General features: G+C 44.7%; 1 protein-coding gene across 1 annotated transcript; it reads right to left on the reverse strand.

The window, feature by feature from the left end:
- Positions 1-3,928: 3,928 nt before the first annotated feature.
- On the reverse strand, positions 3,929-17,378 carry TMED10 (transmembrane p24 trafficking protein 10). Its single transcript, XM_088529300.1, has 5 exons — positions 17,104-17,378; positions 13,177-13,297; positions 8,668-8,741; positions 4,794-4,920; positions 3,929-4,347 (listed from the first exon to the last, which is right to left on the reverse strand). Exons 1-5 carry the CDS (start codon positions 17,314-17,316, stop codon positions 4,226-4,228), a joined length of 657 nt encoding a protein of 218 aa, XP_088385426.1. The 5' UTR covers positions 17,317-17,378; the 3' UTR covers positions 3,929-4,225.
- Between the last annotated feature and the right edge of the window lie 7,054 nt (positions 17,379-24,432).

The raw sequence follows: 24,432 nt of genomic DNA on the forward strand, positions 1-24,432 counted from the left end.
TTTCATAAGCTGATGATCACAACAGTACTTACAATCGGGTTCAGCCACTCCACAATTTTGCTTTTACTGCATTTTAAGCAGCACAACATAACATGACACACATAGTAAGCTACTGCATTTAGTTTAAGGTGATAAACCACAGGGACCACTTGCAACATAAGGAGTCATTCATCGCTATTCTGTAGAAAGTTTAGGGAGTTGTTTCAGATGTGGCTCAAGTAAGTCAACCCCTAGCTCATTTCAGTGTGATGTAAAACAGATTTATCACAAACAACCCCAAAGAGTTTTCTGTGTAAACTTATACTTTAGACTTGCAGAAAATGCCCGCGCTCATCTGGTTGAGCTTTATGAAAAAGTCCAAAAAAATACTAACAGGCAGAGTCTTTCCAAATCCTCTGTTCCTCCCATCTTCCCCAAAGGACAGGACTTCTATAGGTTTTCTACAGTCACCCCACAAACAGCATAACAGTGGTTATTTGGTGTAGAAATACCAGAACACAAAAGATGTCTGATAACTTTTTTTTTTTTTTAAGGATGGGGAAAGGCAGCAAATACGACCCACCCTGAACAGCTGCAGTCTTCACAAACCACCACATTCAAATTTTCTCCTGTGAAAGTTGTTTCAGTATCCTGCTCTCTCCTTTCCACAGAGTGCCCTTCAACTTAAGCAAAGTTCATTTCCCACAGAGACAATTCATTAAAGGCAAGGACATCTTGGGCCTCCAGCAGTAAGTACAGTTGAAGGACTCAACTAATGAGACAGAAATTCATTCCATAAATCTGCAACAGTTAAGAGAGGCCACACTAGTTTTCCCAAGCGCCTCTTGTAGGAGCCCATGAATTGTACAGGCTGGAGTCCACTAAAGATCTTGCCAACCAGCTGAAAGCCTAGCTCAAGTGAAAAGTCCTTCAGAGGTTGCCCTGTAGTTACACACCCAGATCTGTTGGTTACGAGACAACACAAATGTTGTACACGTGGGTTATTTTTCATGTATTGCCTCGTGAGAAGTGAGCAGAGTGTAAGAACATTTGTCCCCTGAAGTGGGCACACACGCAGCAGCTGCCCTGGGTACTCTTTACAAAAGAACACAATTTACGTTGACATAACAGGAGGGGGATTACACAGAGATATACCTTACTTAGGAATGTTCACGCACTGCGAAAGTTGCGTGATAATTAAACTGTTAGTCATGTTGAGAAGTGGGAGGAAGAGGCTGGAAACGTCTGATGCAGTTTGCTACAGGCAATTATAGATTTAACAGTGATGCATCTGTCACACACAAAGATGGGCTCAGGCCCAAGTATCTGTAACAGCTCAACTTTAGCCCATTTCCCAGAAGTAAAATGGAATGAACACGCTACTCTACAACCACAGTACTTTGAAACAGCTCAGATCTACCTCCAACCTACCGCATAAGAACAGCTGTATGATTTCACATACTCAAATATTCATCCAAGCAAGAACTTGTAGAGGTTAATCCTCTGGGAATTTCCCTTCTTGAAATTCTCCCTGATACTACTAACCAGTTATGTAGCATTTAAGAAGTCTCAGCCCTATTATATTACATCTTACTTGGTCACTGCATGAGGCCCAACAGTGCGTATCTGACAGCAGTTAGGCAAATACCTGATCACTCTTCAGCAAACATCTGTTGCTCACATAGAGGTCACCTTTGCAACAATTTACAGTTTCCTCTGAAATGAAAATATTGCAAGTAATTAAATTTCTTATTTGGGAGCGGACAGTGAAAAAATGAATCTTGTACTCAACAGCATCAGTCCTATTTCACTATCAGACAAGTATAAACCAAGCTGGTATTCTCAAAATCCCTCCACATAGAGGAGGTAATTAGGAAGTAGGGGGAGGTAACAAACAAAACAGACCTTTATAGGACACAACCCTTTCTGAATGAGCAGCATTTACTGTATTGATTCTATTCCCCAGACAGAATCCAGTATATATAGTCTTTTCCAGACTCCAGAATTCTGAAATTCTTTAGAAAACAACTTTCGGTAGAGAAACGCAAAGTCTTGGCGGGGTCTGCATGTTTGCTTTTTTCCTATGACAGGTCAGCTTGCAGGGACCAGCAGCCAGAAGGAACGCACACAAAGAGGACAAGACTCGCACAGACAACTGAGGTAGGTTACTCTTCCCCAAAGAAATTTTATTTGAGAAAATTGACAAAACCCCCCAACCAATCATTACAGATAAATTCATACTAGTCCCCCACATCTGTTCTCTGGTAACCATACCAGAACAGTGAAGGTCAAAAAGCAACATCCGTAATGATGATACTGCAACAGTCACCTGGGGAACTAAAAGCCTCACCACCATTTTTAGGATAAAGATTTGTTTTGTACTCTCATAAGATCAGGGAGAGGATATCAAAACAGACAAGACAAGACTCCTCCTTGTCTTTTCAATTCATATATATATAAAAATGCAAAACCTTAACAGATCTGCTACAGGCTTCAAACTGTAGGACCTAAACCTAACTTCAAGTGACTTTTGTAGTTCAGTGCTGTGGCGTAACTGCTGTTCTGCACTGTAACATCTCTCAAAAATTTACAAGGATAAGGTGGATGCAGGGGGAGAAGAGTGGACTTGGGTTCTTCATATGGCTTTATTAAAAAGGAAACAAATTAAAAGCACTTTCCTGTGGAAATAACAACTCCAGGATCTTGGCAATGAAAAAGGAGGTACAAAGTCCTAATGTACTGGATGATAGCAAGTCGTCTTTTCATCCTCTTTCCCATTGTCTCACCCTGAACAATTGTTCCCCTCCCAACAATAGATCAGATTAAGGTTAGAAATTATAAACACACGTTTGTTTGGTTGCTTTTCCAAAATGATAGGCTGAGCCATGACAACCCTTTCCCTAGGCAGAATGGTCTAGACAAGTCCACGCTCCTGTGCTGCTGAACCATTTGCTCTGAAGGAATGCAGAGAAGGTGGAAGTTTTAAATAGCGCCTAAAAACTGCACCATATAAATCCAGGAAATTAACATGCCTGCTTTCTTTCCTAGCCTGGATTATCTGACATAATGCCATCTGGACGGCTAAAAACCTGTGTGATTCCACTTGCTCTCTGTAACACCGCGTAGGAAACAATGGCTCTGCTGATGGCACAGCTCAGATGCCCCACAGGCACAGCATTAGCCTAATGTGCTTTCTAGTTCATCCACATACTTTCAGCAAATTCTCTGCTAACCTGCAAAGCACCTCTTGCATCCTCAGACCTCAAAGCAGGGTACAGACCTTCTTGCTTCACATTCCTTGTTTTGAGGTCTCAAAGAGGGAGATTCAGCCAGCTGTTTGCTGAATAAACTATACAGTTTTAGGTAAGAAAAGTCTCCTGCTCAACGTAAGACAATGTTTCCTAGCACAGCCTACTCCTATTTGCACTGTGACTGTATCTGACTGATGCTTGCTGTCTCCATTGCAAGAAGCTGTTGTTGACCATGGCTTTCACGCAACCTGAAATAGAGAAGAGGTTAATCCAAGAAAAATGAAGGGAGCAAGGGTGAGACCAAGGCTGGACAGCTTATCAGAGCAGGACATGCTTCTCCTCTCCAAGCTCAAGCATGGTAGCAAGTTCTCCTTCCAAGGCTCCCCCTTCTCCAGCCTGAACCGCCCCATACACTCAAGTGCCTGGACACATCAGCATAAAGATTTAAACTTCCACAGGGAGAAACAGGGTACCAACTGTTGGACCTCCCTCTTTCCTCAGGCCCTGCCCGAATGATGAATCCTTCTGCTCTGCACTGACCTTTGCCTGCACGAGGCCTGGATCCCACCTGGTCATAATAGGGAATGCCCTGCGCTGTGCCAGTGCCAGCTGCATCACACCTAGCGAGCTCAGCAGGATCAAGTGGCTCACAGTAACACTACAGTCACACACAGATGGGAGGCATCATCAAGCCAGGATTAAAAATGGAGAACAGACAGCGCAAAAGCTTGCTGCAGCTGTCATGGAAACATCATTTTTATTTAACCGGTGCCCAGGAACCCCCAAACCCTTCACAACCTCCCCCCGCAACATCCGATAGGTTTTCAAAAGCCCCCAATTGCCTCCAATGTCTGTGTTCCCCTCCCCCTTTAGGGGCCAATTCCTGCAGGAAAGCTCCAGTCAGTGGGTAACATCCATGAGATGGCTCCAAGGGCCAGGTCTGCTCCCAGCGGTGTCCAGCTGGGCTGCAAGGAGGGGGAGGAGGTCTTGCTCCTTTACTCAATCAGTTTCTTGGCCTTGAAGAAGCGACGCAGGTAGAAGACCTGCCAGGTGGCCAGTCCGATGAGACAGCACATGGAGAAAATGCTGAAGTATAGAACCCGGGTGTTTGTCGACTCTGAAACAGAAAACAAACCATTGTGCAGGAATCCAACATCACAAGATCATGATGGCCACAAGAGGGCCAAGTTCCCAAGACATTTTTTCCTCATCCCTACAAAGTTTTAAAAGTCAAGATACCAAACAACTTGAAGGTACCAGCAGTTCATGAGAATAAATGAAAGCCATCTTATGAGAGGGGACAAGATGAAACTGTGATCAACTGGCAGCAAGAATTCACATTAGAAAAGGAGAGAGAGGAAAAAAAGTGATTTCTAGAGAAAGGACACAGGACTGAGTGCCTATTTCAGAAGGAGAGAAATATCAGAGGGTTTTTCAAACTAGGAACAGAACAGACAGAGACCACTATAATTGCCTCATCACCAGAATCTGTCCTAATAACACATTCAGCAAGACCAAATGTCTTAGAGGTCTGCTACTCCCAAGGAATACACAAACTCTTACCATTAGTGTCCCTCATCTCCTCTTCTCGTTTCTTCATATAGGCAAAATCATTAACGATGGACTCTGAAAGGTCTTCTAGGCGCCTCAGTTCTACTTCCAGAGGCTTCAGCTTTTCCACTTTAGCAATCTAGAAAATAAAGAATCAGGAAGTCACAGAGTGAACAAAAGCTCCCACATGGGCTTTGGCTGACAGCTTGAATCATTCCTTCTCCCGTACTTCATATCTAAAGAATTCTTCCCTTAAGGAAATCTCTCTACAAGACAGAAACTACGATAGCATAAAACACCATCAGTTCTCAGAAACATGGATTTTACTCTTCCTACTTGAAGGAAGGGCAAAATACACACACAGGGCACATCCCCTTCTTACTCTGATGAATCTTAGTTGAATCACAGTTGGCTTCCAAGGACAACGTATGAACAGCTTACTGGATGGCTAAGCATCCAGTGAACAGAAGTGAGAGAACGAGGTATAGGTGACCAACATATATGCATACAGTACTGTTACATATGCACACCAGATAGTAGCACTGAAACCCACCTTGCCAAACATTGCCATACATTCCAGGAGATCAGAGCAATTTGATTCCTAACAGCAGTGGCTTTATTACATACTTAAGAGCACAGTGCTCTTGGTAGGAAGCAAGCAGCTACTAAGTGCTCCGTCTGCCTCAAGCCACCAGATGCCGCTGCTGGAACATGTAAGGGATGGGCTCCATTTGAGCCAATGAAAAAAAACAAACCAAATAAACAAACAAAAACCCCAACAGCTGACTTCATAAAACTGGACCTTACAGGACATTATTTTTATGTGTATCACGCAACCCACATTCCTGTAAGCCACATATTTATTGGCAAAATAAAAATCTACAGGAAATTCAATTAGAATGCACATTCCATTACAGCAACTATCTGAAGTTGAAAATGTAAATATGTGGAGTCACAAAAGTTTCCAGGCCCAGCCTGACTAGCCAGTGTGACAAAGGCATTACATAAGGGAAGCTAACTGCAATTCCTGCCACTGCTACCTTGCAGATTTTGAATAACTCTGTTCCTTGCACAGACCTTGTCATTACTACGACTGAGAGAATCCCTAGCACGAAGGCCAGACTCCATATCCTGAGGTAACACAAGAGAAATCAAACACCACATGGCCTGGGAATCGCTGCAGGAAACACAGCACACCTCCAGCTCACAGACTGTTGTGGAGCACCCCTCTCTCAGGGACACAGGATTACTTAGAAATAAACTCTCATGGCTAAAAAGGGGCAGTCATGCAGGCATCAGAGGGCGCTCACGGAGCGGGCATCCCAGAAATGCTGTTTCTGGATGCAGCTGTGCAGGCAGAGCAGATCTGAAGAGGCACTGACTGCCAAGACAGTGCTGTTTAATCAGCCATTTCACTGCAGGGTCTCTGGCATGACACACATGTTTTGGTAAGCACTAGACCCTCAAACTCCATTCTACAATTCTGCCAACAAAACAATGCCTGCTTGGAAAGAGCCTGAGAAGGGTAGGAAACAGAAGATTAAAATACCCTCCCACTTTTTAGCTGACAACCTGCACTAACAAAACCCTGCTGTCTGGACGCACCTGTGCTGGAAGAACTTTGCTGGAAAACTGGCACTAGCGCAATCCTGCCTACTGGCACTGCTCACACGGCTACAGCCGCAGCCTGTAGCACACACAGCAGCTGGGACATTTCTGCTGATGAACCGCCCTCAGCTGACAGGCTCCAATGCTTTCCTGGAGTGCACTTTTGCATATTCACCAGAAGGCTTCACAAGTTACAAACAAGGAGAAGAAAAAAAAAAAAAAAAAAAGATTCATTTGTTTTTGTTAGGTTTGTCTATTCCATCTTGCACCCCTTTAGCTGGTCTTAATAGGTGAGGATACTCTCAGTCCTGCACAGACTTTCTGATATATATCCTTCAATCTCTCTCACCTCTAGTGAATCCAACCTCCCATCCAACATGCACAGTTGCTGCAAGGGATTTTGTAAAAGGCCCACCAAGCATCCATGATGGTAAGCAATGGGAACACCATCAGCCTGGAAGGCATGAGAACATCTTGGCCACCAAAATAACCCAGAGAACAACTCCATCAAGCTTCAAGGGGCACTCACAGATGGGCCAAGGCCCAACTCTCTTCCCAGAAGAAACACATTGTTTCAAAATATAGCAAGGACTTGGAGATACAGGTCTCTGAGACTTCTTTGCACCTTTCCTTACCTCCATTTCCATCTGTCAAATGGGAAAGTTTTGCTTCTCTATCGCAAGGAACAACTGACAAAGCCGTAGAGCATGACACCTTACTCATAAAACGCTCAAGAAAGCAACAAATCCAGGAGAGAATCACAGAAAACAGTGCTCTCCTCTGATAGCTTGTCTTGACCAAAAAAACCCAGAAACTTAACAACGACTTGGACACAAGGGGGAAACCCACTGCAAAGCAGCACAGTTAAACAACATCATCAGCAGCATAAAGAGTAAACCAGTTTCAGTACTTCACAGACATGCTGTGCAACAAGGCTGGACATCATCTGTCATTCTGAGAGGTCTCCAGAACTCAAGGTTGCTTCCTACCCCTGTGAAGATCTAGATTTGATAGCAGGATAGGACTGCCAAACTACATTCCTCACCCAAATCTGCCCTCAGACCTTCTGCATTAATCTAACTACACTGGAAAGGAGTGTGATGTATTCTGACTTTAGTCCAAGATAATTATGTTAGTTCAACCTGTAAGGATGCAGATATATCAGCATAAAGGAACCTTTCTACATGGGAACAGAATTTACAAGCCATTACAACAATATATCTCAAGCACATTTCTCAGGACTGTCTTCAAAGATATCCTGTACGTGAAGTTGCCATAATTCAGTCACACTTCTGGGGTCATAATATTGGGGTCAACATCCTGTAGTCCTTCAATAGCTGGGTTAGCTATTCAACAGCTAGCCACCTGGCCCAATTACTCCTTTGCTCTTCTCTGCCCCCAAGCAGTTCGTTATTCTCCATGTGCGATGTGCTAGCCCAGAGGCTCACAACAATATGAAACTCCAGCAAGACCAGCCTGGAAATATATTAGTCTTCCTAACTGCCACTGGCCGCTGCCTCTGCCACTCGCTCTCCTCCACAAGGCAAGAACTTCTCACCAGTAACTCTCATTTTTTCAGGCACAGGATCTACTGAAGGCCAATCAATTTTAAATCCTAGCAAGCCAAAAGCACAGTAGCAGTTACCAAAATTCAGCCTACAAGTCAGTCAGAGGCTGCTTCAACCATGGAACAACTGCTCTTCCACACACCTGGCTTTTCAGTCCAAGAAAATTAAATTCTAAAAAAGAAACATCTATGTTTCATGCCCATTTCCAAAGTCTCACCTTCAAACCAGATCCCCATTGCACACCGCCTACTCTGCCAAATACCTATATACAGATACACTGGCGAGTCTTAGAAACACACAAGTACCATTTCTTAACTGTCAGAACAATACCTCCCTCAGTTATTAAAGCAACAGCCATAGAAATGCAATGTCACCTTCAGGTTGATCTGATAGTAACCTAAAATGCCCTCTGCTGCTGAGTCAGGGGAAACTATACAGCTCAGCCTCTTGTTGCCTCTAACGCCTATGCTGGGTGACACCATGCTGGCAAAGGCATTCACACACTAGGCCTTCAAAGCACAGAATGGATTTTAGCTGATATTTGGCCCCAAACACTGCAACACACAAAGCTTCAGTGGAATTGTAGGTTGCAGACAGGCTTTCATCACCACTGGGAAAACAGCTTCCCATCATGAGCCCCAGATCTACAAATGGCATCACGTGAGTGCTGGGAAAGGGGAGTGCGGAGTGCAGGCAGCCAAGGGACATACCTCCTCATAGTTCTTTGCTTCAACTCCGTGCTTCATATCCAGAATCACGAGCTGGTCCGGCATCCTCCCTGTTCCTGGAAGCATAATGAAAGGATTCATTGTGTGAAGCATTCAGCCTGCCAGGAAATCACCAGCTCTCCCCACCACACACATCCCTCCCCTCCAGTCTGCAGCTAAGTGCGGAGGCAGCACAGTCCAGCCTAAAAATACGGAGCCTTCAGAATAAATCCCAGCTGAAGGAGAGCCTCCCAAAGATAATGAGAACAAGCTGTAACTAAGAATGCTAAGTGTGTGTAGGATGCAAACCACTGTAAAAACTGCAGAGGATTAAAAGATGAATGCCAGCTGCTATGAGACAGCCTAGAGAGAAGTCAGCAGAGGGACAAATATTCAACTGGGGAGGACACGTTCCTCCTGGCAGGATACGCACCAACAACTTATCAAGATCACAAGGGCAATAAATGATTTTACATATAAAGGGGCAGAAGAAAGTTCTCCAATTCAAGGTCACAGCAGACAGGGACAACTGGTCCTAGCCCACTGCAGAGTCTCAGGAAGGAAGACCAAGCTACCTCAGAGAGCTGCCTCTGCAGCGACAATCAGTACAGTGAAGTTGCAGCCAGCAGCCTGATAGGTAGCTTTTAAGGCTGGAGCCTTCACCGTAGAGAACCATACAGCTAACAGCCTCTTTTAACTGCTACAAGTTTATCATATCTGGAAAAGCTCACGAGAGGGAAAAAATGAAAAGGAGGATAAGCATATCAAATACCATTAAAATGTAGTGCTTTAGCTGTACTAAATATCCTATTGCACTACACCTCCCACCAATGCCATGTTCATACATAATACATTTCCAAACCCCAGTACTTTGGAGCACATATTTGTCCTCAGGTGGCTGCCAAGAAAACAAAAGGTCTAAATTCACTCACACTATGAACTCCAGAGTCTTTATCCAGGAGCATATCCAAGACTCACACTTTGTCTTCAGAGGTGCCAGGTGGACATTCTCTCAGTCCACAAATTCAATACACAGGTTACACAGGGACACTTCAGACCGAGCTAAGAACAAGATCCAGTTCTTTAATAGCAGCCTCAAGTTCTCCCTCTATTCACTAAAAAGCTCCTCCATCACCTAAGCAGAATCACCTCCAGTTTGTACTGCTGTCAGCACATGGAATAGCCCTAGGACCATGATCTGCATTAACTACAACCTGTTTCATTGGTTTCCTGTGGGATACAATGGCTTCAAATTCAAACTGAACTATAAAAGAGCCTAATGGATCAAGCAGGATTAGGATTGAAACTTTCGGTTTGCTTTAAAAAAAACGTTTGGTTATTGCAAAAGCTAACTCAAAACCCAGCACCATTCTTTAACGGACATGTTACAACAATCCAGTGTTCCATTCTCCAGCCACAGCTTTTGACCACTTACGTCATATATCAGTATGCCCTAAGACTGACAAATAGGGTGCACAAGAAAATTCAAAGAACAGACTCCGGTGAGTGTTTACATGCTGTTTAAATTACAGTAGCTTGGGTAGAGCTCTGCAGCTTCCAGGAAGAGGTGGGAAAGATGAAAAGGCCAGTGAACAGGAGAACAGGACTGGAAGGATTAATTGGTCTGGAAGGGAAAGCTGCCAAGAGGCAGTAAGAAGCAGACAAATGAAAGAGCTGCTGAGTGAAAAGGGATGGAGAGCAGACATTCTGCAAGAGGTTAACACTGACAGGGACTATCCTAGAAAAACTCAAGCTGCTCTTCCAGAAGTTTACTGAAGTTGAGGTACTAGGCAGCTTCTTTCCAGGTCACCAGACCCTCAGTAACAAACTCCTTCCTGCAGCCAATGCTCACCAGAGTAGAGGAGATCAGGAGCAAGACACACACACACACAAAAAAAAAAAAAAACAAAAAAAAACAAAAAAAAACCCCACAAGAGTCTTTAACCAAATTATCCTAATATCTACATGCCCTGGGAAGTCATCTCATGCGAGCATAAAGCCACTTCCTGGGAGATGAAGAGAGCTCCTAATTTGGTTAAATTGGATGTCAAGAGGATTTTCAAAGAACTCTTCAGTAAGTTTAGTGGAAAAAAAAAATTAAAGGCTGCCTCAAAGAAGTACAGCAAAATAATGCTCCAGTCCCTCCACTAAATTCAGATTTTTTTTTTAAATTGGTCAAGTAGAAAGTAAAACCAGTTCTCCCTAACTGTCTTAGCAACAGTTCTAATATGACTACTCAGAATTGCCATCACTATAAGGGAGAAAACAGGTAAAGATTAGCAAGAACTTTGCAAGCAGAAATTAGCATCTGATGCTAGAATAAGTGTTCCTGGGTACACAGCCCTGGGCAGTAGGCCAGGATCCTTCCAACCACAAGGGAGAGCTGAGGATGGGAGAAAGCCTGCCACACAATCACCTGCAGCAACAAGAAGTGCCCTAAGCAGCTTCTCTACTATGACAAGCTGAACCTTCAACACAGGATCTCTTCACTTCCTCTTCCTCATTTCTGTGGTTGCAATTAAGAAATCCCGATTCCTTAGATCCTCCTTGGCCTAACGGCTCCCTGCTTCCTCTGCCAACAGCTGACCTCTCCTAGTATTCTACCAACCAACATCCTCTTTGGCTGCAGCACTAGAAGCCCTGACTGTTTACTTGAGGAAACTATGAAAAATAAAACCTCTTAAAGAGAAACAAGGAGAAACTGGAGACCAGTCGTAGAATCAAAATGCTTAGATCTTCAAGATCGAGTGCAATCATAAGCCCCTCAACACCCTGCCTGCTAAACCATGTCCCTAAGCGCCTCATCTACACATTTCTTGAGCGCTGCCAGGGACGGTGACTCCATCACTCCCCTGGACAGCCTGCTCCAATGCCCGACTCTTCCCATGTAGAAATGCTTGCTAATATGTAACCTGAAGCTCCCACTGCTGACATTATAGAAGAGTCAAGGCAGGGCTTCCTTGTGACTTGGTTTCTTCTTTCCCCTGATACATAGCTCAGTTTTACAGTGCCATCTCTCTCACCTTAATACTCCCTTGAATTCTGGCACAAGCATTGGAAGTCAAGGGATACCCAGTGTGCAGCATACGTTATTAGCAAGGAATTTAGGGCCCCAGGGTCCAAGAAGAAACTGGCAACGATTTACCCTCACTTGTACTGAAAACTTTAAAGAAACTCACCACAATAGAAGGAAGACACGGAACTGTCAGAAGAACAATAAGGGGCTGAGGCTAGGCAAGAAACCTCTTGTCACAAGCACTGGAAAAAAAAGTCTAGACACAACTAAAAGAAACCTTCAATTTTCCCACGTCAGTGTGTGACCACACAGGAGCTATGAAATGTGGGTCTGGAGACCTCCCAAATTTCCAGGTGTTGGACAGTAAATGGCATGAGTGACTCTCCCAGATGAGTCACTGCTGTCTGCATGTTTCGATGTGTTATGGAGCATTTGAAGGCACTACCTTTGGAGTGAAGTAAAAGGAAAACACCATGCATTTGGAGTCTCTCTCTCTCATCTGTATCAGACTGCAGAAGAGGTGCTATAAGCCAGATCCTTCCCAATCCCAAGGCAGGATATTGCCTTCCGCTTCTCGAAGGTCCTCTCTTGCTAGCAAACTGTTTGCACCTTAAATGGGGGCCTGAACAGCAAAGCAAAGACTGCCTTCCATCAGATATGGAGAACAATGCTAGTGGCTTTTCTGTAAAGTACTTTGTTTTTTAGGATAAGACATGGGAGAGCTGTGCCCAAGGAATAGAGCTCAGACAGCAACTGTGAAGAGATGAGAGAACTTAGAAACTTGCACCTCCTCACACCACAGCACACACGACAAAGCCCACGTGTTGGCTGGTTTTCAGTACGTTTGTCCTGAAGTTGAGCCTATCCATTCAAAGCAGAATGTGCGTCACGCATGCAGGAAACAAGCCTTGCTGCTTGTTAGGCAACCGTCCTCGCAGCACAACTGCGAGAGCGACGTCCTGTTCATTTCCCCTTCCCATTGTCCATCATTTAGAGGGCAGCTGTGGGTGCAAACCCAAGGCTACATTCTTTTCCACATGCACATGCCAGAAAATGATTTTCAACCTAATATAAAACTGTCCACAGAGTAGGCAACAGGGGGAGAAGATAGGATCCTGGAAATGCCTCTCCTACAAGGCGCGCAGCAAGAAAGGGCAAAACAGGTCTGGTTTCTTTCCTGACAGATCATTAGATCTGCAGTGACTTTTGTGGGGGGAATACACAAGATTCCCCTTCCTCATGTCTCTAGCAGAGGAAGTCTGAACACTCTACAGCATGATCACAGAAGATTACTTATTTCCAAATGCAACACAGCAGATATTCTGTACCACTGCTGCCTACCAACAACGTCCTGCAGATCTGCTTTAAGACTCCTAAATTGTTGAGCAAACCACACTCAGGGATAGCTTCACTCACACGCCTAGTGCACGGTCACATGTACAGACATGACCTGCCCCAGAACCCAGAGCAGATAGCGGAGGTTTTGCTTCACTTACCCACAGGAAGCTTGCTCTCGAAACAGGCCTCAAACATATCATAGTCTTCAGTGGTGAAGGCAAACTTGCCCTTAGTGGCATCCTCCTTGGCATATAGGATGTGTCCAGCTGAGTCAGTTATCTGAAAGAGAGATGCAATGCAGATGAAGACCACAATGCTTCACTACCATGTGTTCACACTTCTTAAGACTCTCTGGAAGCCTTTGCTTTGGTTTTACAGCATTTTGCTTTCAACAATTTCTCAGTCTCGTCTCAACCACTCCAGTTCCTCACACCCACCTCATCTGCCCCCACCCTAGGAAAACAATGCCTTGCAGTTACTTATTCACTTCAGATGTAAAAAAAAAAAAAAAAAAAAAAAAAAAAGAGGAAATAAAAATAAATCCCTCATCCCCCTACAACTCTTGAATATGCACTATATTTAGGACCTCTAGCTGTACCAAATTGTTATTCATTGCCTCTGTAGCTTCTTTCTGCAAGCAAAACTCATAAATTCCCATAGCAACAGAAATATAGAAAAGCTGTATGGGACAAAAAAAGATTCATTCCCTAGCAGAAGAAATAGAGAAGGGCACATCTGTTCCCCTAGAAATGAACCATCAATGTAGCCCTGAATTATAAAAGGTTTGAGTGCCAAGATCCATAAAAGTCATCACTTCAGAAGACAATTCAGACTACACAGAATAATAACTGCTTTGCACTAACTCTGTGAAATTACTAAGAATAGGCAAAAAACTGTAGAAACTCCACAAATTGCATCAACAAAGAGCAAAAACAGATACACATTTCAGAACATTTTCAGGACAGAAACTTAAGAATCACTGTGCCAAGCTTAATTAAAAGGTCTGTCCAGCTGAAATATGAACAGCAGGCAGGAGTGAAAAAAATGGAAGGCTTTATAATACTGCATGTAAATCAACAGCACACGCTGCCCTGGAACGTTTGCCAGTTTCCTTTAATAGATACAGCTGAAAAGTCTGAACACTACAGATCCTAAAGATCTTTGAAAATCTTATACAGGAAAACACTAGAAGGTTTGGGAATAATTTTAAAATAAAAGGAGAAGTACACACACACAAAAAAAGTGATACAGAGAAGACAAATCAGACACTCTCCCTTACTCCATCCTAACAACAAAAAAAGCAGACATGCAATCTACAATCTTGCTTTCCCATACAAAAAGCTTATAGAAAGGCTAAGCACCCAAAATGACTCAAAGGAAATGCTCATCTTGCTTTCTTGTTACAACACCTAATTAACTCCCTGCCACAGGATACCATTGAAGCCAACAGGACGCTGGGATTCAGAACAGATTCAAACTTTTACATGGATAACGAGCTTCCACATTAGGCAGGAAAAATAATACGGGAATCAAACCCTGATGCCTCAGGGTATAAACCATAGCTGGCAAGAGATTAGGAACAAGCTTCCTCTACATACGGAATATTCCATAATTGCCTATTACGGTATTCCTTGTAGCTTCCCCTGAACCATGTGGAATCTGCCAGCATCTGATGACACTAAGGAACACTGCTCTAGTAGAGCAGCTCCCCAGCAGAGCTCTGCCTTGAGTCAAGCATCACCTAAAGCACAACTGTGTACTCAGGTACACTGAGGTTGTCACTGCCCATGCCAGAGATAAGGCACTGAACCATTAGACAGCAACTTGAACAACTTGAACACACGCACATGTACACGTGTGCGTGTGTGTATATATCTCGAGGGTGATACTGCACAGCGCGCACACTGGATTCTCAGTCTCAAGACCCAGTAAACATAACACCATAGAGAACCCTTCAGAACGTTCCCATTATTTTGAGCACCATCCACTAGATATTACTAGTGACCAGAGCTGTGTTTTAGCTAGAGGATATTGTATGGCTTGATCCACTTTTGTTCTTTACAGCTCCAGCAACAGCTTGCTCACAAACAGGATCTCAGGCAGCAGAAACTCTGCTATCTGCTTCCTTCAATACCAGAGGCTGTTACCCAAATCGGACAAACACGTTGCTCGTTCAGTTGGGCACGCGGGGGTGGCAGAAGCTGCGAGTAACCCATCCAGAACGCTTGCGAGGGAGGAGTTGACCTGAAAGGGATTTTTCATGATATTCTAACGCTATTTACGGTAACATCATCCTCCACAGACAGGCCATTGTTCTCCCTTGTCTGGGCGCCCAGCAGCTCCCCAGACCGCCAGCCTCAACAATAGGAGAGCCACGTGCAACCTGACGGCCAAGCAAGACGTCATCCACCCAAAAGTCGCTCTTCCGGGGCCAGCTGGCAAGCGTGCAGATTCCTCAGAAACAGAAGGTGCCACTGTTAGTGCTGGACTATCACAAACACAGAACTTAGCTCACGGACAGGAAGCACACTGAGCTCAGCCAAGACTAACTACCAGCCTCCCATGTTCTGGCGACCCAACTCAGAGAACCAAAACAGAGCGCCCAGTGCAGAAGGATGAGAGATCACCTGGAGACATTACACCCTGAGCCAACCTTTCGCACGTGAACTCGCACCCAAAGCGGAAGAAGTATGCACCTAGATACACACAGCACTTAAACCACTCAAGAGTGGACATAGCACACCTGAACAGCAAGAAAACAAGCAAAAATAATAGCGCGCTCCATTTCTCCTATGTAGTTTTTCAAGCTAGTACAGAGTGGCATTTGTTTTCTTAAATCAAACTGATTTTTGCAGCTGCAGTATAATAGAACTTCTGAGGACACTCCTATCTGGGTATTGGCTTCAGCAGCAAAGCTAGACTAAAATGCTGGCCCAGGGCTCTTGGGTGGGATGGCTTCACCACCTTGCTGGACAAGTCCCATGTAGCGAAAGTCGTTGGAGGGAACACTGCGGGTCAGTTGACCTCGGAATAGGCAAGCAGAGATCCATGACACTTGATCACTGAGCAGAAAAGACAGAAGGTAATGCAGCATTCAGGCTAAAATGCACGCACCTTACAAGGCAAGCGCTAAAGCTGCTTGGCCTTGTATACATACAGACAAGTTTCTTCTTACTCAGGCAAGCATGACTGCCACTATGCCAAGGTTTTCAGGTATCTGAAGGGAGATGCTGCAAGTCTCAGTTCTCACCGAGCACTCCCATTTCTGAGCCTAGAGATACTTGAGCAGGCAGCCTTGTTACTGCTTGCTCGGATGATTACTTTAAACTTCCTTTGGAAGCTCAGAAAGGAGTGAAAAGTAAGATAAGGGGGGAAAAAAAGCAACTTGGTGGAGTAGTAACAGACCTACTTGGTCTCTTGAAGAATTGGGGAATTAAAAGAAAGCCCAGGAAAGGCTGACAGGAAACAGAGTTGACAAGAAGCTGTTAAAGAGGTGCTTCAACAGCTCCCTGTTGCACCAGTAACTGCATTATTCACACATACTGTGCTGCTCTGTGCCCTCTACTCTGTAAAGCTCCTGCAGGCTATCGCCTTGGCGCTTTCCTCTATAGCAGCGGGTCCGGATGCCCCCAGGCCCCCCAGAAATCATGACCCGAGCAGGCAGAGGGGGTGTCGGGCAGAGCCTCGCAGCGCAGCCTCCGCACGCGGCCCCCTCGGCGGGGCTGCGGCCCTGCAGGGCCACGTCAGTGCAAGCTCCCTCCGCCCCGCGCACTGTGTACACAGGCCGCGGCCCAGCGCGCCTTATCTGCGCGGCCCGGCCGAGGGGGAGCCCGGCGCGGGCGGCTGCCCACGCGGCACCGCCGCGGCGCGAGGCGAGCCCCGCCACGGCCCGCGCTGCGTCACCGGCGCCACCCGCCGCGGCGCCCCCGTCGCGGCCGTTACGCGGCGTGGCCCCGCCCCGCCCGCCACGTCCGGGCCGGCCCCGCGCGGGCTGTCACGGCGCCGCCGCGCGCGCGGGAGCGGAGCGGGGGGCGGGGCGACCCCGGCCTCCCCGCCGCGCGGTGGGTGCCGCGGCCCGTCCGCACCTTGAGGTTGGCGGAGGGGCCCGTGGAGGATCCCGGCGGGGCGCCGATCTCGTACTCGCCCGTGACCAGCGTGTCGCGGTGGATCTCCTCCCGCAGGCACTTGCGGGCCTTGCCCGGCAGCTGAAAGGAGATGGGCCGCGCCGGGCCCACGAGCAGCAGCAGCGCCAGGGCCAGCGGCAGGCTGAGGCGGGGGCGGCCGGGCGGCGGCGGCATGGCGGCGGCTCCGGGGCGACGGGCCGGGCCTCCTCCTCCTCCTCCACGTCCGCGCCACGTGACCGCCGCCGCTGCGTCAGCGCCGCGCGCGCGCGCGCACCACGGCGGGGGGCGGGGCACGCCGCGGGGGCGGGGCGAGGCGGGCGGTGCCCGCGCGCGGGGGCGGGTGTCTCCTCCACATGCGCCTTGCCTCGCTGGCGGGGCCGTTTTTGAAGGAAAGAGCTGCTGCACAACGCGATAATGAGGTGGAAAAGGACGAAGGGTGTTTAGATAGGGAGGAGCATAGCAGCCTGCGCTGATACAGCCTCGCAGAGCTTTCATACGGCGGGACACCCCCCCACGCCTTTCAGGGGAGGATGAGGCTGCCTTCCTGATTTTTTTTTAAGTTTTTAAGATTTTTTTTAAAGTTTATGAGTTCCATTTTAAAGTTTTTAAGCTTAAGTTTTCTGAGCAGTTTTCTCTCTGTCTTCTTCAGCCAGGAGAGCTTTGTTGTATCAGATGTCTTCCGTGGATCAAAAGCACCATGCAAATACTATACAGCACTGTTAGGGTTACGCAAATATCCTTATGGTGATTTATAAGGGCACTTTGGATATTTCTTTTTCTTTCCAGCATGTGCAGCATTAAATAGCCCGCTAACTGCATTAATACTCTTCTGTCTTTATTCTTGAAGCACTTGCAGTGTACCTCAGTGTATCTTTCCTTGACACACGGGGAAAAGAAGAAGGAGAAATTTCCAAATACACAATTACAGTTACCACATCTGTAGCCATCCCCTGGGACTGGCTGCAAGTATTTGGGTGTGCTTGCAGGTAATGAAAGGTGAGAAGGCAGAGAAAAAGTAATAGCCGAGTAAGAAAACGAACAGAAAGAGCACTTTTTATTAGTTCATAGAATGCTTAGGGTTAGAAGAGACCTCTAGAGGTCATCTAGTCCAACCCCCTGCACACACAGGGTCACCTAGAGCACGTGGCACAGGACTGCGTCCAAGCGGGTTTTGAACATCTCCAGAGAAGGAGACTCCACAACCTCTCTGGGCAGCCTGTTCCAGTGCTCTGTCACCCTCACTGTCAAGAAATTTTTCCTTAAGTTCCTGTGGAACTTTTGGTGCTTCAGTTTGTGGCCATTATCTCTAGTTCTGTCGGTGGCCACCACTGAAAAGAGACCAGCACCATCCTCCTCACTGCCTCCCTTGAGGTACTTCTAGACACTGCTCAGGTCCCCTCTCAGCCTTCTCTTCTCCAGGCTGAACAGGCCCAGCTCCCTCAGCCTCTCCTCACAGGGCAGATGTTCCAGGCCCCTGATCATCCTTGTGGCCCTGCGCTGGACTCTCTCCAGCAGCTCCACATCCCTCTTGTACTGTGGAGCCCAGAACTGGACACAATACTCCAGATGTGGCCTCACCAGGGCTGAGTAGAGGGGCAGGATCCCCTCCCTCGACCTGCTGGAGACGCTCTTCTTAATGCGTCCCAGGATCCATTGGCCTTCTTGGCCACGAGGGCACACTGCTGCCTCGTGGTCAACTTGTCGTCCACCATCACACCCAGGTCTTTCTCTCCAGAAGGTCGGTCCCCGGCCTGTACTGGTGTCTGGGGTTATTCCTCCCCAGGTGCAGAACCTTGCACTTGGCCTTGTTGAATTGCATGAGGTTTTTCACCACCCAGTTGTCCAGTCTGTCCAGGTCCCTCTGGATGGCAGTGCAGCCCTCTGGGGTATCGGCTGCTCCTCCCAGTTTAGTGTCATCAGCAAACTTGCTGAGGGAGCACTCTGTGCCTTCATCCAGGTCATTGATGAATAAATTGAACAGGACTGGACCGAGGACTGACAAGTTTGTGTAAAAAAATAAATATTATGTTGTTTCACTTTTTAATGCCACCATTCCTCCCTATGGATAAAACATGCCATTAATGGCAAGTAATAGACAGAAATTGATACGACCTTAGTAGACTTAAACTACCAAACTTTTTTGACTAAGTATTTATACGCAGACTAAGGCTAAGCTATGACCAGAGCACTTTAAAGAACAGCTACTCACATGTACTGAGATGATATGATGAAGGCAGGGTTAGTTTCTTGTTAACTCAAGCAACAAACTTATCTGGCCTTCATATGAAGGAACAGGAACTTTGCCCAACTGTACATAAATAGAGTGACCTTGAGGTTTGGAGAGAAATAGAGAGAACCCTGATTAAAAAGAAAAAAAAAAGGGGGGGGGGGGAGAAAACCCCACTAACCGCATTTATTGTTTGAAATGGTACTTACTGTCACTTGTTGCACATTTCAATACATCTTTATTTTTCTAATCAGTTTGCAAACCTTTCCTTACTTGGATAAATAAATTATTTTAAAGCTCACTGTTACAAAATAAATATTTACTGTTTTCTGTCATGTATCAAAATATACTTGCACAATGAAAACATTCCTTCCATTTTGGCACTTAAGGCAGAAATAGATATTATTTCACAAGCTTTAGGCAACATAGATTACTTGAATCTGAAGATATGTAATGTTGTAATGTTCTGCCACAAAATTCTCGAGGAAACATGCACAACGGTACGAATCTCTCCATTCAGAACATTCCTCTTATCTGTGATATGTAGCCAGTCTTCTGTCAAGCTCAAAACATTCAATGGTGCCTTATTTTCTGAGGGTAAAAAAAAGAAAGTGGTGTAGTCATGCTAAGGTAACTTCACTTTCCAAAATCAATGTGTGAAGTCATCTATTAAAGAGTAAATGTATACTGAATATGATTCCATTTCTATTTAGTCTATTTTGTCATGGCACATTTTTAGGTAAGAGTTACATTTATGGCCAAGAAATTTATAATCAATCTTTTGTCACATCCTTCCCTTGCATGACTGTATTATGCTATAAACTGTAGCACACACAAGTTCAGATTGTTCTGATTATAAAATTGTACCATAAAGGCCTTTAGTGCTTTAGCATGTTATGAAAGGAAGAAATGTGCTGAAATGCTGAAAGTCTCTCTCTACAATTCCAACTTTCACTCCGTAAAGCACTTAAAAATGCAGTGGAGCAATCTTCATGTAATGTGTAACTTCCAGCAGATGGAAAGCATTTTCAAATCCTTTCAGCTGCAGGTTTAGAAATAACAGTCTTGCAGGGACATGCCTTAACATTTCTACATATTCAAGGCTAGCAAAATGAAATGCTTCCTGTAATTCGGAAACTCTTAACAGATGAGGGAAAAAAAAAAAAAGATTGATAACTTGTTACACAACTTTCAAGATAAAATGATGGCCTATTTTCGCATAATTTGAAATGTTACGCATTGTATGATCTTGGCAACTAGCTAGAAGCAATTATTTGTTCTTGCTACCATTAATCTGTAGGCAAATGGGTGTATCCCCAGAGTAAATACTATTTTATCTTCTGCAAATCGCGAGACATTGCCAAAATTTAAACCATTTTGTTCCTGTACGGTATTTGTATTTTCAAATATCTCTAGTGCAGTTTAATTGCTGTCTGGAAAATAATGAAGAAAGCAACCAATTATTTAGCTTGCATCCATATTATCAGGTAAGCACTGGAAACTTTTTAGTGTTTCTACAGCATGAGGCATTAATAGCCGCAGAGGAATAGCCTTTCCCACTGTTTTTAAAATTCCTTTCCCAACTGAAATAAGTATTTGCAGCTTGCGAGCTGCAGTGAGGCTTTGCCTTACTAAAATGTATCTTTTATCCAGGGTGAGTCTCAGAAAACAACACTACTTAATTTGCTGTCGCCATGAAACAATGTGCATGAATGTGCGTGATGATATAATTAGACGTTTTTTTCCTGCTTCTGCGTCAGCTGCTTTGCAATTTTTGCGTTTTTGTTTTTAACAATAAAAAGTTGAAACAATTTTATTCTTAAAAACTATCCTACTTTTTTTTTAATGATCGAATCCTTTTGCATTCTGCCTTACATCTCACAGTGTACTACAAGCTACTGAGAAACTTCAGCAAAAACTATAGCAGCCTTATGATGCTAATCACTGTTTTTCCTAAACCAAGTCAAGTTACTTGTCCACTTCTGGAATGTGCAAATCCTCTTCTTTTAAAGGGCTATCTCTGAACTCATTCCTGGGACGTAACCAGTAAGTCACCATTATGATCATGATTCAGATAGGGGTGTAATTCAATCAACTAAAAATAAGCAGCTACTGAACAGCCATAAATCAGCACCACAGCTCTCTGTCACCTCAGATACTGTGTCCTGGTCATCTAGCTAAATAAATAGGTAGAGGAATGGAATAAAATAATCCTTTGATATCAAGAGAGAAATATGTAAGGTGACTGGAGCTGCCTTTCCTTTGAGAAGGTTGAAACTATTGTGGCAATATATTTTGATATGTATCTTTTTCCATTTCACTGAGGGATTGAAGTTATTTTTACTTAAGTCTGTAAAGAACTGAAAATCTTGGACTTAAAATCCTGCATAAGTATGAATTGGCTTTACTTGAAATTGAATGTATTGAATTAATCTCAAACATTAGTTAATTTAGGGAAATGAAAACATCCCTCATCAAAGATAGCACAGATTTGATCACACATAAACCACTTTGGGGAAGTGAGTATTCAGAACACTTCTCTTATTTGTTCCCCGTTCTTTGCCTGGTGCCAGCTAGGTTCTTCAGTTTTCCAGCAGCAGCTGCAGTGCCAGACTGCAAGAGCTCCTTCCCTGTCCTGGGAGGAAATCTCCCACTTCACTTCCCAGGAACTTGGACCCTCTGCCCTCCTGAAGTCCCAGCGGAGCCTATTGTCTTTCTGCCTGGGACAAACGGTTCCACCTCTCCCATTACTTCGGAACATGATAATTCATGAGCCCCCAGCCTGGCAGAGGCCTGGTGGCCTTTCTGCTGACCAGCACCTCTCTGGAGATTAACTCTTTTCCAGAGAAAGCCTATCTAGAGTCTAGGAGTCTACCTAGAAACTTTCACCCTCTGCAACAGGCTTTTTACCTTGCCTCAAGCCCGTAGACTGTGCGTTGTCCTCCTTTAACCTCTGCAGTACACGTGCCACCACTCAGGGAGGGTAAGAGAGTGCTGTTTACATAGACTAAAGAAGAAGCTCCAAAATGTTGTGTGCAATTTTGTTACCTGAGCCACAAGTCTAGAAAAACTGTGGCTTGCGGTATTGTCATGTTTTAACAGGCAAACTCTCAAACATAAAGTCAGATCATTATTATTATCTCAGTTACGAAATTCCATGCTGTCTAAGGACAACACAAAGGAGAATTTGTCTGAAGTTTTATGGTATGGCTTTGCAGTTAGTTTTTCTTAAAAGACTGCAGCTGAGATTCATCTGATCAAACATACATCTCCATGTCCGAGTTGGCAGCCGAGGGGGATAGATTCCCTTTCCAAGCAATTTATTTTCCAAGCCATGGAGAGAAAAATATAATTCTAGGGAGAAGATCCTCTTATCCTCAAGCAGACATTTAAAACTGATGAGGTAAAGCCCACTGTAGCTTCTTTCAAATTAAATTTATGCTGAAAACAAAGCTTAATCAGCAAGTACATTGTATACCTTTCCTCTGCACAAGTCTGACAGAGTGGTCTCCTCACCCATGAAATGACCATAATAAAGAAGTAAGGTAAATATATAATGAACAGCACATGAATTAAGAGGTGAGTGGCCACACAAGGTACATTAGGTGTAATCCCTCCTTATCTCATCCCTAGTGTCTCCTAGGTCTAGCCGTGAGCCCAGGAGCAGCCCTGCTGACCAGCTACGCCACTGTCCTCTAATGGCTAGTGACAGCCACAAGACAGGAGGCAGGACAAGTCCACAACAGAAAGATGGAATGTATTTATTCCACCACCAGGTCCAATTCCTTAATAGTGAGAGTTAGCCAGAGTACTCCCCAAGATGATCTACTAACATTTTTAAAACATATACTGACTTTTTTTTTTTTAATTTTGAATGCTCTCTATGTGTCCTCTAGCTGTTCCTGATGGAAAGGTTACCAAATCAGCTTGCAAGGAAGGCAGCTGTCCATGCAAGAGCAACTAAGAGAAATACATGAGCGCTATAAGGAAGGCTTAAGTGTGAGCATGTTAACAGCAACTCTTCCCATGCGATTCCTAATTAAGAGCACGTGTGCCTTTGGCAACATTTTTAAAGGGAAAACTGAGCTGAATTCTCGGTGCAGCAATCCCAAGACTCTTGGGACTGCAAATCCCAAGCAATCCCAAGAAATTTGTACAGGTGAAAAGTAATGTGAAGAATATCCAGAAATTTAAAAATAAATATTTTATTTTTCTGTAGGCTTTGTACATGATAACAACAAGTTTTTACTGTGCTGGAAGCTTGAAGCCTTTGTTTTATTTTATTATAGTGATAATTAAAAGTCAAAGAGGTTTGTCATGGGAGGCTATATTTTTTCAAGGCCAATTTTAATTATTTTTAACTTCTCAGCTATTTAACATTTTTATCTGTCTGTTCTCAGAATTCTCCTTTTTAAGGTTAGTGAGTAAGTTCAAGAACCTCGAGGAGGAGACGACAAGATAGGAAAGAGCTTGGATCCCTAATGTAAACACAAAACTCAGTCTACTACTAGAGTTAATTCTTATTTCTGAATAATGATATCCTCATATCACCTGGCTGTAATAAACAGGGGTCACCTATGCACTGGGATACTACAGATTTCAAAGTTACCTCCCTGATAGGGACAAATGAGATGCAATGGTACCAGTTCAGGTTCCCAAATGCAGACAACCCTTACTGAAGGGGTTGATGATGGAAATGATGATGGAAATCCATCCAGACTGATGTATTTTTTTTTCCTGCTCGAAACAGCCTTTCTCGTAATTTGAAGATTTACATGGAGAACATTCCTCTGTACAACTTATAAGAGTAGGCAGCATCTCACCATGGCTCAGAAAACAGGGTAGTTGAATGTTATTCAAGTCACCAACACTGGGAAGGAGGCTTGGAGCAGAGAAAGCCATTAGATGGGATGCTTACTGGATGCCTTCTACCAGCTGCGCTGCGTGGTGGCTTGAGTGCTAGATTATAAATATTTCCCCTTGTGAAAAGGGGAAGTTGGCTGGATGAACACTGAATCAGCAAGACATATTCATATCCTCGGCAGAGATTGGTGTGTAAGAAA

The sequence above is a fragment of the Tinamus guttatus genome, unplaced genomic scaffold, assembly GCF_059628265.1.
Source record: "Tinamus guttatus ecotype Peru unplaced genomic scaffold, ASM5962826v1 Tinamus_guttatus_pri_ptg000327l, whole genome shotgun sequence".
Taxonomy (NCBI): Eukaryota; Metazoa; Chordata; class Aves; order Tinamiformes; family Tinamidae; genus Tinamus; species Tinamus guttatus.